Source organism: Miniopterus natalensis, chromosome 18, assembly GCF_054644295.1.
Source record: "Miniopterus natalensis isolate mMinNat1 chromosome 18, mMinNat1.hap1, whole genome shotgun sequence".
NCBI lineage: Eukaryota > Metazoa > Chordata > Mammalia > Chiroptera > Miniopteridae > Miniopterus > Miniopterus natalensis.
Genome location: NC_142098.1, coordinates 17,126,749 through 17,142,703, shown reverse-complemented (window position 1 = coordinate 17,142,703; position 15,955 = coordinate 17,126,749). Strand labels below are relative to the sequence as shown.

Genomic DNA, 15,955 nt, shown 5'->3' with positions numbered 1-15,955 from the left:
AACCAAAAAAATTAGAAACCATGTAAATATCCAGACATGGCAAAGTGATTAAGAGATTATGGTACATTAACTCAGTCGAATGTTATGCAGCCATTAAAAAGGATAATTATAAAGGTGATTCAGAAACATGAGAAATATTTGTGATATGATGGGAAGTGAAAACAACAGGAAATAAACAGCACAAATACAGTGATTACAACTTGGAAAAATATGTTGGTCTGTGGGCAAATACTGGAAGGATTTGCAGAAATAAAAATTGTCATAATTAAGATACTTGAATTTTGGATAAGTTTTCCCCAAGATTTTCTGTAACACTATTTTTTTTAATACTTAAAGTAGACATTTCTTGGGACAACTGCCCAGAACATGGTGCCTGCACCCAAAAGGATGACTCCCTCTCAGCCCTGCTTGGTCCATATGACCCTGTATCCCAGCCTGGGTACCTGATGCAAGCTGGACCTATCAGATTCTCTCTACTGATTGGCTAGAGAGATACTAATCCCTCTGGGGCAGTCTTTTTTTTTTTTTTAAGACAAAATTTACATAACAAAATTCACCATTTTAGCCATTTAAAAGTGTACAGTTCAGTGTTTTTTAGTACATTCACAATATGGTGCAATCTTCACCACTATCTAATTCCAGCACATTTTCATCACCAAAAAAACTCCATAGCTATTATCAGTCACTTCCAAATCTCCCCTTCCCAAGTGCTAGGCAACCATTAATCTATTTTCTGTCTATAGATTTGCCTATTCTAGATAGTTCATATATATGGAATAATACAATATGTGGTCTTTGTTACCCAGCTTCTTTCACTTGGCATGTTTTCAAGATTCATCCACGTTGTAACATGTATCAGTATTTCATTCCTTTTTATGGCTGAATAATATTCCATGGTATAGATATGCAGCTTTTGGGTTGCCCCATTCATCAGTTCATTGCCATTTGGGTGGTTTCTGCTTCTTGGCTATTATGAATAATGCTGCTGTGAAAACTCATTTACAAGATTTCCGTTGAACATATGTTTACAGTTCTCTTGAGTACCTAGGAGTGGAATGACTGGGCCATATGGTAACTGCTTAACTTTTCAGGGTACTGCGGGAATGATCTCCAGAGTGACCGCACCATTTACATCCCCCCAGCAGTGTATGAGAATTCCATCTCCTCAGCACCCTCACCAACACTTACTTCCCTTTTAAAAAATGGGTATTGCCAGGCCTTCTCAGAGAGGCCTTCCCTGATGACCCTGTTCACAGTGGGAAGTCCACCCCGGCCCTGCCCTGATACGATTCCGCCCGTTATTTCCCTCATAGAACTTACCACGATGTTTAGTTATGTTATTGTCTGTCTCCTCCATTAGACCGTAAACCCCACGGGGCACTATTAGGTCTGTCTGGTTAATTATTTTATCGCCGTGCCTGAAGTAGGACCTAGCACATACCCAGCGGTTGATAAACATTCTGTTGAACGAATGAATGAACGAAAGAACCAACACTAAGGGGGAAGAACCCGGCAGGGAAGCGGTGCTCGGGCCCCATTTGCCACATCCATGAGCAGCGCTCCGGCAGGCGGCCCGACGCTGGGTCCCAAGCCCAGGAGAGGGGAGGGCTGCCGCTCCGGGAGTCACTTTTATAATCAGACCCTGACGACGAACTGAGGGCGCCTAGGCTGCCTCGTCAGAGGCGACCGCCGCGAACACGCAGATTCCCGACGCCGCCCCGGCCACGCTGGGGCAGGATCTCTGGGACTCGCGGGTAGGAATCTGCACGCGTAACACGTTCCGCGGGTGACTGATGCGCCTTGAAGTTAGAGAGCTAAGCATTAGAGAATAGACGGCGCACGCGGCGGGGGACGAGGAGAGGCGAGGCTGAGACGGTGACTTCGGGTGACCAGGCAACAGGTCGGTGGAAAGAGGCTGGAAGCCGCTGCCAGCCCCGCCTCCGGGGCCCGGACCTTTGGTCTCACTTGGCCTCTGGCCGCGCTCCGCCCCGCCCCCGCCCCACCAGCCCCGCCGCCGCACCCTCCGATTGGCCACCGTCCCGCCCGTCCCCGGGCCTCGGCCAATGGGGCTGGCGCGCGCCGGAAGCCGGAAGCGCGGCATCAGTGGCGGCGGCGTCACCTGGGCAGCTGCCGCCAGGCGCCATGCGAGGCTTCGGGCCAGGTCTGGCGGCGCGGCGACTTCTCCCGCTGCGGCTACCCCCGCGGCCGCAGCGGCCGCCCGGATCCCGGCTGTCGAGCGGGCCGGCGGCGGTGGGCGCCCTGGAGCGGGCCATGGACGAGCTGCTGCGCCGCGCCGTGCCCGCCACGCCGGCCTACGAGCTGCGGGAGAAGACGCCGGCGCCAGCCGAGGGCCAGTGCGCGGACTTCGTGAGCTTCTACGGCGGCCTGGCCGAGGCGGCCGAGCGCGCCGAGTTGCTGGGCCGCCTGGCGCAGGGCTTCGGCGTGGACCACAGCCAGGTGGCCGAGCAGAGCGCCGGTGTGCTCCAGCTGCGCCAGCAGTCGCGGGAGGCGGCCGTGCTGCTGCAGGCGGAGGACCGGCTGCGCTACGCCCTGGTGCCGCGCTACCGCGGCCTCTTCCACCACATCAGCAAGCTGGACGGCGGCGTGCGCTTCCTGGTGCAGCTGCGGGCCGACCTGCTCGAGGCGCAGGCCCTCAAGCTGGTGGAGGGGCCGCACGTCCGGGTAAGGCCCCGCCCGGGCCGCCCCGAGCCCCTGGCAGCGGGGACAGCCCGGGTTGCGCCCCCGCCTTGCTCCCAGGCCTGCGGGCCCTTGGCAGCCCCTATATAGTCCTCACTGCCCCAAACATTCCGCTTTCCCTGCCTGAAGCTGGGCACACTTCACTTTGAGTTACAGACTCCAACCTCCCTCCACTTCCTTCCCACGCTTTCTGAATCCTTAGCTCCCTCTAGTCATGTCTTGCTCCAGTCCTTACTGTGTAGTGTTTATTAGATAAGGCCATCGCCTCCTTTTAAGAGACTGTCATGCCTCATTCATGGTTAGTATGCTTCATAAAGACTTATTATTTTAGCCGAGAGGTTTCATCTATGTGGTATACTTGAACGAGTACCAAAATGAGCACCAGGGAGCCTTTCTGAAAACCTGGATTGTGTCAGCAAAAGTTAATTGTGCACCCATTACGTGTAAGCCATTTTCCTAAGAAGTCCTGTGAAATGCACAGAGATGACTAGAACTTGAAGCCTCCACTGTCTTAAGAGTCTGATGACTTCTGGAACTTGATTCTTACTGCATAGGAGTCGAGTGACTTAGGTAGAAGGTCACCTGTCTCGGAATGAAATTATCCACCCTTCCATCCATCCTTCAACATGCGGCTGTCAGTCCAGTGTTTATCTTGTGTGAGGCAGGCTCTAGGCTCCCAGGTCACTTGTCCGGGAGCTTCTGTTCTAGAATGAGAAGAGTGCTTTTCATACACTTGCTCATTTGGTCCTCTGCAAGCCATGGGGAACTGCTATAGGTGAGGTGATGAAAGCTTGTTGAGGTCCAGTGCAGTGCCCGGAGCACAGAGCTAGCGAGAGAGCCACAACTCAAGCCAGGCTCCATGTCTCTACAGTTGTGTACTTCATCACTACCCAGTGACCCTCGGAGTTGACCATTTAACTGGAGCTAAAATGGATTTGTCTTAGAATTTGCCTTTTTCTCTAAAGTGGAGGGCAGATAAAACCCAGTTTATTTAGTTTCTCTAGTTGTGACTGTGTATTTACTCTGAGACTGTGCAAGCTCCTGTCTTACCAGCAATCCCATTCCCCATCTTTCTCTAAAACCACAGTCAGCCTTTACTCCCTTGTTGAAAAGTCATCAAGCCACACATGCCAGAAGGATCACATTTAGTGTCTTTCATTTGGTATTTATGGTGCACACCAAACCATCCTGGACAACGTTTCCTCTTTACTCGCCATTACTCTCCTCCATAGACTCACTCACCTCTTCAGCCAAGCTGACTCTTGGATGAAAAGTTCCTAAACCCATGTTCCCTGTGTTATTCCTGCTTGGGAGTCCTGGTAGCATAGGAGCTGCCTCCATCCTTAGGTCATTCACTCAACTTTTCCAGCCACTCCAGCTCAAAGTGGTCTTATCCACTTTTGAGCTTGATAGCATGCATTGTTATCTGCACCCCTTGCTTGGATTTTATACATAAGCCACAGAATTTAGTGTTTGAAATGTATTCTTTTCCCTACCCCCAACTAAATGATCAGCTCCTTGAAAACTGGGAAGCTTGTCTTAAATTTCTGGAAGCATTAAGATAGACTCCTGGGTACCCTGCTCTAAGACAAAGTCAGCACACTAATCATTCCCATTTGTCTTGATGTCAAAGCGCTCCACTCACAGTTTTGAGCCTAGAAGGAAGCCCAGAGGGCTTGGGAGGTTTCTGCACAGCTGAGAGAGACATCAGACATTCAGACTGCCCTTGGTAGATTTCAGCATGCATTGGCCCTGGGTGGTTTCTAATGCCTCTGACAGTTCTAAATCTCTGATTCTCTGACACTACTGAATGCATCCCCTTGCTCTTGCCCACACAAGAAAACAGTTATCATGCAGTGGAGAAGGAACATTGTGGCAGCTGAAAGCTGTGACATTGAGACTTGACTTGGAAGAGAAGAGCTTGCCCCAGGGAAGTCCAGAGCTACCAGCAACACCAGGTCCTCAGATGTTCAGGGTTCCTTTGTTTTTTTAACCAAGTTGTCCACACATGGGAGGGAAGAAAACATATACCAGGCAAAAAGCCACATGCAATAAAGATATATTTTGAACAAAGGGTAAATAATGATAGCTTGACCTTTGCTTCTGCACATGGTCTGGACACATCAGGTTCAGAAGCCTTTTCTAGTTTCTATCGTGCCTCCGTTTACCTAAAAATCCTATTCTTTTATCTAGTATGTCTGTTAGTAGCCAAAACTGGTGATTCCCTTCTCCTTTGCTCTTCATAGTTACATAAAATTTCTAAAAATCCCTATCATTGAAATCATTCAGAGAGTAGTTTTTTTTAATCCATAAAAATTGTCACTGGGATCTGATATTGTAATCTATCACCAGAGTCAATGTCCATCGTGATTCCCTTCTAGATCATTCTGGATTTTGTATCCAAGTTAAAGAGGTGATGCAGCTAGAACTTTTTACTTTCAGGAATTCAGTATTAGAAACCACCAGAAGTTTGGCATGTGAAGCTTTAGGGCAGGAGTCCCAGACCCTCAGGGGCCTGTGATGCCGTGACCCTGGGGGAATGGGGAGCTCCTCTGCAGTTGTCCCAGATGTCAGCACCACTTACTGTGTGCACACAACAGACACCCTGTCACACAGGCATGCTACTTGCCTGGCCCCTGCTGACCTTAGGACTTGCTAGGTAAAGTCAAGTGAACATGCACTGGTTTACATGAGGTGCTGTGGGCTCGGTCCTGAGCATTTACCCTGGAGTGGATTCACTCCATTGCATACCTGGCATGGGTTCTTGTTTACTGGAGCCCGTAAGGTGCAAAGATGCTTTAAAATAACCAGCAATGTGAGGCCAAACAGGATGCTGATTCTCAGTGCCTTTGACCAGACAGTGAGCATAGTGGAAGCAGCACTGGGTGGGGAGACAAGGCAGGTTCCCATTCCTGTCTTTGCCATCCACTGGTTAGAGGCATGATTTCAGGTGACTTTAGCAAGTCACTTAACTCCCTGGGCCCGTTGGTTCTGCACTGAGGTGAGAAATTCAGCTGATGGTATGCTCAAGGTCAACCAGCTTCTCTTCTAAGAAATGCCCTGAGGGATATGGAGCTTTGCTAAAAATCTGTTTTACAAGTGGGGGTAGGTTTGTCAAGACCTTGGCTCTGACCAAGGGTTGTGATTTTTGGAAATGTGGGAAAAATCCAGAAGACTGACACTTCCATTTCAAGTATTGCCAGGCATGAGGCCAGGTGGGTCTGTGTCTTTCCTTGGAGAGTGTAAGTCAGACAGGTTTCTTTTTTCTTCTATGGGGATCTTAATCCTTTTTGATAAGAAGTTCAGAGTCAGGTTCACATCTCTGCTGGGAGGATACAAGGGCTACGTTGAAGGAAGTGTTTACAGCCTGGCAAAGGTCAAATATGTGTTGTTTTTTTTGACATAGCTAAACGGATGCCTCCTGAACACAATGCCCTGTGAATTTGTAGGTGTGCACCCAGCTCTGCTTATGGGGTGTGAGGGTGTGTGTGGAACATGGGGAGGGGAGTATGTGGTTCTGTGTGTGTTGGTTTATAGGCTTTTTGTTTTTTCCCCAGAGACATTCGCAAAGGCCCATTTGGGTTGAAGAGTTAGGTTTCTTAGATAAAATCCCCAATGAAACTGAACTGAAGCCCATTATAGCAGGTCTGAGTGCAGTTCAGCGATCTGTGGGCACTAGGGGGAAACTGGCATTTAGAAAATGAAAGGGTTTCTTGATGGGTGATTTAAACATAGAAATTATGGCGAAATGAGAGGTGTGCAAGCCTGAACAGAAGCATGGGTGGAACGTAAAAGAAGGGACTGAACTTGTGTCAGACACGGTCAGCATCCTCACTGTTGCAGCGCCCAACCCAGGTAGACTCTGTCATACAACCTTGTTTGGCGGCTTGTCTTGCTTTTAAGATAGTCTAGTGGTTCTTGTTGATTCTACTAAATTCTGTGCTTAGCTAGACTGAAAAAGAACTTATTTGTAGATAGGAAAGTGGGCCCCAGCCGCCTGGGGGAGGCAGCAACTTGCATGAGTTGGAATTGTACCTAAAATGTCGTTAACTTCAGCATGATGACACTTTCCTATAGCTTTCAGCTCCCTTCCCCAGGGCTTCCAAGCAATGAAAAGTAACTCTTCTTCACATACCAAAGAATGAGGAGGTCTTGAGAGCCAACAGTTTCAGAGGAGAGTGTGAAGACAGCTTTTTCTCTGCTGAAATAGAGTTGGCTGGCCTTCTGAACGGTGTCATCCGATAACTAGAATTGGCAGTACAGAGAAACTGAGACCTAGCACTGACTTTGGCATCGCCACAGTATTCCCAGCAGTTGTGTTTCTGAGCCTTGGATTGTTGCTAAATGATTGCAGGATTAATGAGCAGAAAGCATAAGTGAGTTCTTTCCCTCCTGCTCCCTGTGAGCCAGTATCCTTGCTGCATGGGGTGGCTCATTCCAGCCTGAACAGCTTCTTGTCGTGTCAGAGCTGAGCAGTGGAGACTTGTGACCTTTAACCCAGATTCCCAGTTCTTGTGACCAGTGTCACATTTTATAGCTGTCAATAGCCCAAAATAGAATAAAGAGACTTTTAGACGGGGAGCTTTCATCAGCCAAATCTTTTCTTTAATAATTAATACTGAATTAATACTGAAACTAGATAGTTCCAGCTTTTTCTATTATGAATGTAATAGGGATGCCAGTACATCTTACATGTACCTGGACTAATCCATTTCTAACCATTTTGTACAGAGGTCCCAACCTGGGGTCCAAGAACCCCTGGGGATGAGTCCGTAGATATATTTCAAAGGGTCTGTGAACCCCAGGAAATTGTATGAAAATTTTAATTAATGTGTTTGCATTTTTCTGGGGAGAAGGTCCCTGGTTTTTAGCACATACTCAAGAGAATGTGAAGACCCCAGGAAGATTAAGAACCATTGTAGTCAAATAGCAAATGACACCTCATAGCCTCCTTTCCTGCTACTTCCTAATCCCCACCCCAGCATTTCTTCTCTTTTCATTTGATATCAATCTATTAGCCATCTTCCACATGGAAGGCCCCACTAGATGCTTTGAGAACTAGAGGAATTAATTAGAAATGACCTATGCCCTTACAGAGCTTAGAGCCAAGCAAAGGAGGCTAGATTATGGAATCAATCGAGAGTTAAAAGGAATTGCAAAGGTAATCCAGTCCAGCTGCCTATCAGATGCTTAAATCCTTTTTTTAAAAATCCTCAACCGAGGATATGTTTTTATTTATTTTTGTAGAGAGTGGAAGAGAGAGAGACATCTATGTGAGAGAGAAACGTTGATCTGTTGCCTCCTGTGCATGCCCCAAACAGGGACTGAACCTTCAACCTAGGTATGTGCCCTGACTGGGAATCGAACTCACAACCTTTTAGTGTATGGGATGATACTCCAACCAACTGAGCCTCTGGGCCAGGGCACTTAAATCCTTTTCAAAACAGCTTCACCAAGTAGTTGTCGACCCTGTGCTTGGTCACTGTCATGGGGAGATTCACACACTCCTAGGATGACATCTGTGGACAGCCCTAGGTATTCAAAAGCTCTTTAAGTTCAGTCTGAGTCTGACTCTGTCTCTCTCAGTCAGTCCTAGATTTAGCCCCTTTCCTCGCCACTCTGGCTATGAGAAAGCTTACTGCTGCTACATGTTCAGTGTGGTCACAGCAGGCTAAACTGAGAAGGGTCTGCTCCTGTCCCTTTCTTACGCACCGCTTGTTCTGTTCTTGCTTGGAAGGTTTCAGTCCAAATTATTTTTGATGGTAAAGTTGACTCAGACTCTTCAGAAATAGATATAAGTAAGTGAAGTGAAATTAGACTAATTTCATCACATCTGAATGCATGGATTGCCAGATATAATATTATTTTATGTGCTATTAAGGGAGGAAAAAAAAATGCTACCTGTTAAATTGTGACCCACTGTCATTTGAAAGATGCATCCTGACCTCAAAGATGTTAAAATATGAAAATGCTCACCTTAGAGTTGATGAACTATGGTACCTGGGCTCAGTACCTGCTTCTCCTAGGAAACGAGGAATGATGTTTTGGCTGAACTATCAAAAACCGTTCCTGGGGGCATGGGGGATTTGAGCTCTGTGCTGCCTGAGTTAGCACTTCCTTTATGGAACCATTCATTGTTCTAGTAACTATGTTTTTAGTTGTGTTCATTTCAGTGAATGAATTGGGACATATTATTTGATTTGGGAAACTTAATTCAAGTTGAACACTCTCATTCAGATATCTTACAGATTGAAGTAGTAGAGTCTAAAGGAAGCTCTGAATTCTGTGTAACTTGGTTGAGGTAAGAGTTCAGTCGCATTGTCTCAGGAAAGGCTGTCTAGAGAAGCATCTTGCACAGTCTCCTTTGATCTTATATTTTCGTGTTTTAACTCACTGGGCTGGTGACGATGCAGAAGAGCTGACACTTTCTCTTCTTTCCAGGAGATGAATGGAGTGCTGAAAAGCATGCTCACAGAGTGGTTTTCTTCAGGGTTCCTAAACCTAGAGCGGGTGACCTGGCATTCACCATGTGAAGTACTTCAGAAAATCAGTGAGTAAGTATTCAGGTTTTCATATTTCTTATATCTTAGCTGAAAGCCAGTCTCCATTCACATGCATGTTTTGTCCCAAGCCTGATAAGACCCAAACACAACATTCACAAATGTCGTGGCCGTCCCAGCAGGTGATGTCGAGATCACGGAGGAGGGAAGTGCACACATAGAAACTGGTTATCCTCCCAGCAAACCTTCATGCGAGGTCTCATTTATATTCCCATATTTAAAGCACATGGCCCCACTTTTTCCCAAGACCTCATTATCAGAGCTGTATGAATCCACTGGACCAAGTGTTTGCATTAGTAATCCAAACAGCATCTATCTCATCATTAAAATTTCTCCCTTGGATAAAATCTCTAAATTAACTATCACGCCTAATTCCAGCATGCCCAAGACACAGTCAAATTCAGGCTAGCACATCACAGTTCTCACAAAAGGGGAGAGCTCTTCCCGCCTCAGGATCTTCACACTCCTTGCTGTCTTACGTAATCCGAGGTTGGGGAAATGTACTGTCTGAAGTGTAACTGACTGGAGGGGCTGCTGCCATTGCACGTGCTGAAAACAAAACAGTGGTCGCCTGAGGTTGCCAGCCAGATGGAACCAAGGAATGGTGTTTGTAACATTGACTTCAAACTGCAGAGATTCAAAGGAAATAAAAGACATAGAATGTTCAATGACTAAGCATCTGGTTAGTTTCTGTGTTACAATCTGCTGCACAACTACTTCCCAAGGGCCTCGCAAACTAGTTTTAGGACCGGGTATTAAAAATTAGAGCATAATTTTGTGTGTAAAATGGTCGTTAATTGTAGTTCCTTTTAGTCACTGCTGTTTCACATTAAAATGATTTTCTTTAAATTTTCCTGAAGAGGCAATTTAAGCTGTATTTAAGGGATTTATTTGACTTTAGTGAATAATATAAATCAGAATCAGCAAAGGTTATTTAACTTGTAAATTGAACATTTGTCTTACTTACCTCGTTACAATCTTCTGTCAGGTCTGAGGCTGTGCACCCTGTAAAGAATTGGATGGACATGAAACAACGTGTCGGACCATATAGAAGATGTTACTTCTTTTCTCACTGTTCCACCCCCGGGGAGCCCCTGGTGGTTTTGCATGTGGCACTGACAAGTGACATCTCCAGCAACATTCAGGTACCTGCGGATGGGCAGTTCAGGACAAGGCAGGTGTCCTGCAGAGCCTCTTAAGGTTTTTAAACTTGGTTTTATGCCTTTTTTTCAAAAGCTTAGGCTTTTGTGGATTTTTTAATTGGCTACATAAAGCCTCTAATTTTGTAGCTACAGAATGTAGATGTGTAGTATGTACATGGCTTTGAAATGAGGAGAGTATTCATCGGGGTCTACTGACTTTGAGCTGAGAAAGGGGGACGTCTATGACAGAACATCTTTGTGAGGTAGAAAGAGCTGCGAGGGCAGAAGAGAAGGAAGCATGCATGGTTCAGCTTTTCAGCATTTGTTAAGTGCCTCTGGGTAGTTTTAAACAACATGTGATTGAAAAAGAGACTCAGTGCTGTGTCCCTGATACAGGCCCAGAGCTCTGCCCTGTGTGAGTGGAGGTGTAGGAGGGAGGCCTGGCACAGCCCAGGAGGTGTCACTGCCTCTGCTTTACCATCTACCCCACTTTCCTTATGACAGCAGTTCTGACCCTTTCAGGAGTCACAGAAAAGACCCTTTGAGCATCTTAAGGAGATGAAAGCCAAGGATGTTTTCCCCAGGGGCATATGTGCAGAACGCACATTCCGTCCACCATTTCAGAAAGTTTATGGACTCTCAGACCTCATCGTGGGTTCTGGGCGAGCCACCCCAACCTCAGGAATCAAATGTAGCTGGCATTTCATCAACTTGGGCTTTCTCATTGTTGGAGGGAGTGTCAAGGTTAGACCAGGCAGCTTAAAGAGTAGCCTAAATGTGTTCAGAAGCAAGCTGGTGGGCCTTTATCAAAGCCAACTGAAAGGTAACCACCCACTATTCCACTATTCCACTGTTGTCAAGTGACCCACAGAATATTAAGGTTTTGAAAACCCCGCAGTCAAAACTTAGAGCTAATAAAAGCAGACTTGGCAAGTCTTAGCTCAGATTGCTTCGTGGCTGTGTTTTCACTGAGGAAAAACAAGAATGGGGCACAAAATCAAAAAGGTACATAGAAAAGCCAGGAAAAGGTAAGTTTCCTAAAAGAAAAATTATGTAGGACTCGCTGGTCTCTTGAGAAATCAAAAACATTGTAGTTCAGAGCAGAGAAAAGGAGTTGAAGTAAATAAAGTGGGGAGCAAGCAGGCCTTTACAGAGAGAGGAGCCATGTGGCCTACACAGAGGGTCGAGAGTTCTCTCTGGGAGTTGAAGGGGCGTAGATCAGTCACGTTTCAGTTTGCACAAAGGCCTGAAAAAGACAAAAAGGATATAAATTGCTCTTCAACAAAGTTTGCATGAGATTTCCAAAGAGAGATGACACAACACTGAGCGCGCACCTCAGGGAAGTTGTGAGTTGCCACCTTCAGGGAGATTTCAGACCAGGCCAACCAGTGTTCAGTCTTCATAGCCTGGTCCTTGAATGGAGGGGATGCAGGTCTCTTTCCTCTCGCACCCTGTGAGGATTTTCTTATGGGTGAGATGCAGGGTGTGAGAGCATCCAGGCCCATTCACCACCGTCCTTTGTGTTTTGCAGTCCATAGTGAAGGAGGGTCCTCCCTCGGAAACGGAGGAGAAGAACAGGATCGCCGCAGCCATGTTTTATTCCATCAGCCTGACCCAGCAAGGCCTGCAGGGCGTGGAGCTGGGGACCTTCCTCATAAAGCGCGTGGTGAAGGAGCTTCAGGTGAGCGCGGCACCCGCCGGGGTGGTGTGGCTTGGAGACCCCCTCTTACCCTGCTGCGGTGCAGTTGGTAGCCAGGTCTCGGGACTGGTGATGGGCAGGTGATGAAGATCGAGCTGGGAGGAGGGAGGAGGGGTTAGAAAAGGGCTCCAGGCACTTCCCAGGAGCCCTGAGACCACTCAAGGGAGGAGCAGAAGGGTCAGGAAACTAGCCTCTCCCACTGGCCACAAATGCACATGTGTTCTGCGGACATCAGTGTTCTGATTTGCATATGTTGTCGCTGCATAATCTTGAGGAGGGCCACCTTCCATTCTCACCTGTCCCAGTTTGGATGATACATTTTATGTCATTCTAGCCACACCTGACCGTCCCCCCACCCCCTCACCCGTACTCTCCAGGCTTCTGGCCCCTGACGTTTCATCAGCCTGGGCTTTCTCATTGTTTGAGGGAGTGTCAAGGTTAGACCAGGAAGCTTAAGAAAGACTGGATTTATAAAATACATTTGTAACTTCCTTCTCTTTAACCATCCTATAGCATCGGTGTACAGGTTCACTCCAGGTCCAGGCTTTTTAAAACTATCTCATAAGAGGCTAGGGTAAACTATAATGAGTAGAATCTAATTATTAGTAAAATAATTAGATTGTTAATAATTGCCTCTGAGAGTGGTGTTCTCTGCTTTGGGTAGTTTCAACACAGCTGTAGCTAAAGCTTTTCCTTAGAGAGTGACGGAGTGGAATTAAAATATTTATGTGCTTTGTATTAAATTCACAATCAATTTTAAACCTGAGGACTTGGGACTCAGGGGCGTATCAGCTTCATTAGAATCACTCTCTGCCACCTTCCCCAGAGGTGGCAGGAAGCCATATCTAATTAATATCAGTCTCTTCCTGTTTCCTCCTTCTCTGCTGAAGGTGTAAATGACTGGGGCAGGGAGAGGGTGGCTCTGCTGAGGGTAAGACAGGGGAGCAGAACCCGGGGTTCGGGGCACTCACCCACAGGCTCTGTTTGTCAGTCAGTCAGAGTTAGCCCTTTGGCCCAGGAGTCATCCTGACAGTTGGCTGCTCACCCACCACTTGGCTCCGTGCCGGAAAGTCATCAGAGGCCATCTCGAGGAAGCGTAGTCCTCCTGCACAGTGGCAAACACTAAGACAACACGGTGCAGGAACATCGTCAGGAAAGCAATGGTGTAGGTTCGTCTTTTGACATTATCCTGTTGTTAAAATTGTGTGCATTTTAATGAGAATGAGGAAATGGCCATGCTCTAAGTTCACAAGGCATGATATAAATAAAAGTCTCACCTGTGTAAAGATTGACCAGAGAAAGGCCAGAAGGAGTTACACTATCAAACTGTTGAGAGTGGTTATCTCAGAGAGGCGGAGTGTTAAGGTTTTCTTTGCTTCTGTCATAAATCTTTTAAAATTTTTTCTATAGTGAGCACATATATTACATTTATAAACCAAAAGTACTGGATTTTTAAAATTGAGCATTAAGATCTGTGTGATTTGAATAATAATGATTGATCTTTATCAGCCGATGTGGAGAAAGACCCATTATCTCCCCTTCTATCCCATCCTCTGCACCCACTGTGGTGTAGCTGGGCAATCAGTTACTTACTCAACAAACAGTCATTGGGTACTTGTGTGCCAAGCACCAAACCAGATTGTGTGGCTACAGAGATGTCCATGGGAGGAGAATGGTGTGCCAGAAAGACAAGATCTATAGTCAGAAGACTGCATACCAAGTCCTACTTCGCAGCAGCCCAGCCTTGATTTCCAGCAAGTCCCCCAACTTGCCACCATGATCAGTGGTACAGATGGAGACAGGCTTGCCTTGGGGCTCAGGATGCCTCCAGGACCTGGCACACATCAGATTCTTAATAAATGTTCCTTGAAAGAAGAAAATTAATGCATATCAAATATCACTTTGTAAGCTACACAGCATACACAGGTTAATGATACGTAAATGATAAATGGACAGGTGTTTCTGAATCAGTGACACCTGCTGAATTCTCTGTGTGTGTGTGTTTTCTCCACCTTCCTTCCCCCACCCCACCATGCCTTACAGAAAGAGTTTCCTCACCTTGGGACATTTTCAAGTCTGTCTCCTATACCTGGCTTCACCAAATGGCTCCTGGGGCTTCTGAACTCACAAGCAAAGGATCATGGGAGGAATGAATTATTTACAGATTCTGAGTGTAAAGAAATCTCTGAGATCACAGGGGGCCCCATTAATGAGACCCTCAAGGTCTTTCTCAGCAGCAACGAATGGGTGAAGTCTGAAAAGCTGGTCAAGGCGCTCCAGGCCCCCCTGATGAGGCTCTGTGCCTGGTACCTGTATGGAGAGAAGCACCGAGGCTACGCCCTAAACCCTGTGGCAAACTTCCACCTGCAGAACGGGGCTGTGATGTGGCGCATCAACTGGATGGCCGACCTCAGCCTCAAGGGCGTCACTGGCTCGTGCAGCCTGATGGTCAACTACCGGTACTACCTAGAGGAAACGGCCACCAACAGCACCACCTACCTCAGCTCAAAGAACATCAAAGCTTCTGAGCAGGTCCTCAACCTGGTGGCCCAGTTCCAGAAGAACAGCAAACTGTAAACCTTTCCTGAATGGGTTGGAGAGTGATGTATCTAAAGGGAACTCTCTTAGTAAAGCAAAGTCACAAAGTCACAGTGTTCTCTTGCCCTCAGCAGGGTTATACTGGCAGGCTGGGCCCTAACTTCTGTGGTGCAAGGAAAGGTGCAGGCCCTGACTGTGTGACAGTGGCAGGTACAGGTGGACACAGACTGGGGGGGATGCAGTGCTCTCCAAAAGATTCTCTTGTTGCCTTTGGCTTGGCTCCCTGCCTAGGGTTGGTGCTATGGCACCTGTGTCCTCAGGAAGCTTTAGAGCCCTTGCTGGCTGTCATCCCAGGTAGATTAGTCAGCCTCACCAGGACTCAGGCAGGCAGTCCAGGCGAGAACAGATTTTTCTTTAAGCTTGAACATAATTTGGCCATGGTGACTTCAGCCATTGCTCTCCACTCATTGCAAAGGGATAGAGGGCTATGCTACATTTTACTAATTATATTTTGGAGATCACAAATGTATGGGAAGGTTCATGACTTTGTTGTTGCTTAGGGCTTAAATTCAGTTATGGACTTTTAAATGTATAGTGATTCAAGTTCATAATGAACTTAATAGTAAAGAACAAGTTTGTTCTGTGAGGCATTAAACACATGGTTATTTAAGGTCGCGTGGTGGTTGTCTTTGAGATCTGAGACCTCACAAGCTGGAATCAGCTCTGAAGTGTCAGCTGCGCCTCTGGTCCTCAGCCAGCCTGTTGGCATCCGTGGGCGCTCCATGAAGAAGGCCTGGAGTGTGTGGCCTCCATCAGAGATGAAGGGAGAAGTAATACTATGGTTATGGGAAGAAGGCGGGCAGGTGTGTGTCTCTGTGTGTCTGTGTCCGCAGTGTTTGCACAGTTCTCAGACAGGTCGCCTTGCCTTCCTTTTCATTTTCCACACTCGTCCCCTGATCCTTCTCTGTCATCTTCTGTGACTTGTTGCCTGATGACAGTCAGCATGGCAGTAGTCACTGCTAGAACTTGTGCTTTTCTGAATCCTGGTCAAAGCTGTCTCATGTTTCTGTGCATTGCTTTGAGCTAATTCTGAAAGCCTGTGTGTTCAAGAGTTACTTGCAGGACCCTGGCCAGCAGTCCTTTTATCCTGTTGGGCCCCCTTTTAAAGACAGAATTCCTCATGGTGGTGATGGGGCCTGCCAATGTCCCAGGCCCTTTGGGTATCTATAACCACTACTGTGCAGAGCTTGCACCTGTGTCAGTCACCTCCCCAGGCTCCAAGATCAGCTGCTTCTCTGTGTCAGGCATGCCATAGAGAA

At 47.1% G+C, this 15,955-nt stretch overlaps 1 protein-coding gene across 1 annotated transcript; it reads left to right on the top strand.

Moving 5' to 3' along the window:
* Positions 1-2,142: 2,142 nt before the first annotated feature.
* On the top strand, positions 2,143-15,306 carry MLYCD (malonyl-CoA decarboxylase). Its single transcript, XM_087826869.1, has 5 exons — positions 2,143-2,682; positions 9,139-9,251; positions 10,246-10,402; positions 11,931-12,080; positions 14,142-15,306. Exons 1-5 carry the CDS (start codon positions 2,143-2,145, stop codon positions 14,673-14,675), a joined length of 1,494 nt encoding a protein of 497 aa, XP_087682995.1. The 3' UTR covers positions 14,676-15,306.
* The last annotated feature ends 649 nt before the right edge of the window (positions 15,307-15,955 follow it).

Coding starts and splice junctions, on each gene's coding strand:
- MLYCD (XM_087826869.1), top strand. CDS start 2,143: ATGCGAGGCTTCGGGCCAGGTCTGGCGGCGCGGCGACTTCTCCCGCTG. Junction 9,252..10,245: donor GTACTTCAGAAAATCAGTGA/GTAAGTATTCAG, acceptor ATCTTCTGTCAG/GTCTGAGGCTGTGCACCCTG. Junction 10,403..11,930: donor ACATCTCCAGCAACATTCAG/GTACCTGCGGAT, acceptor TGTGTTTTGCAG/TCCATAGTGAAGGAGGGTCC.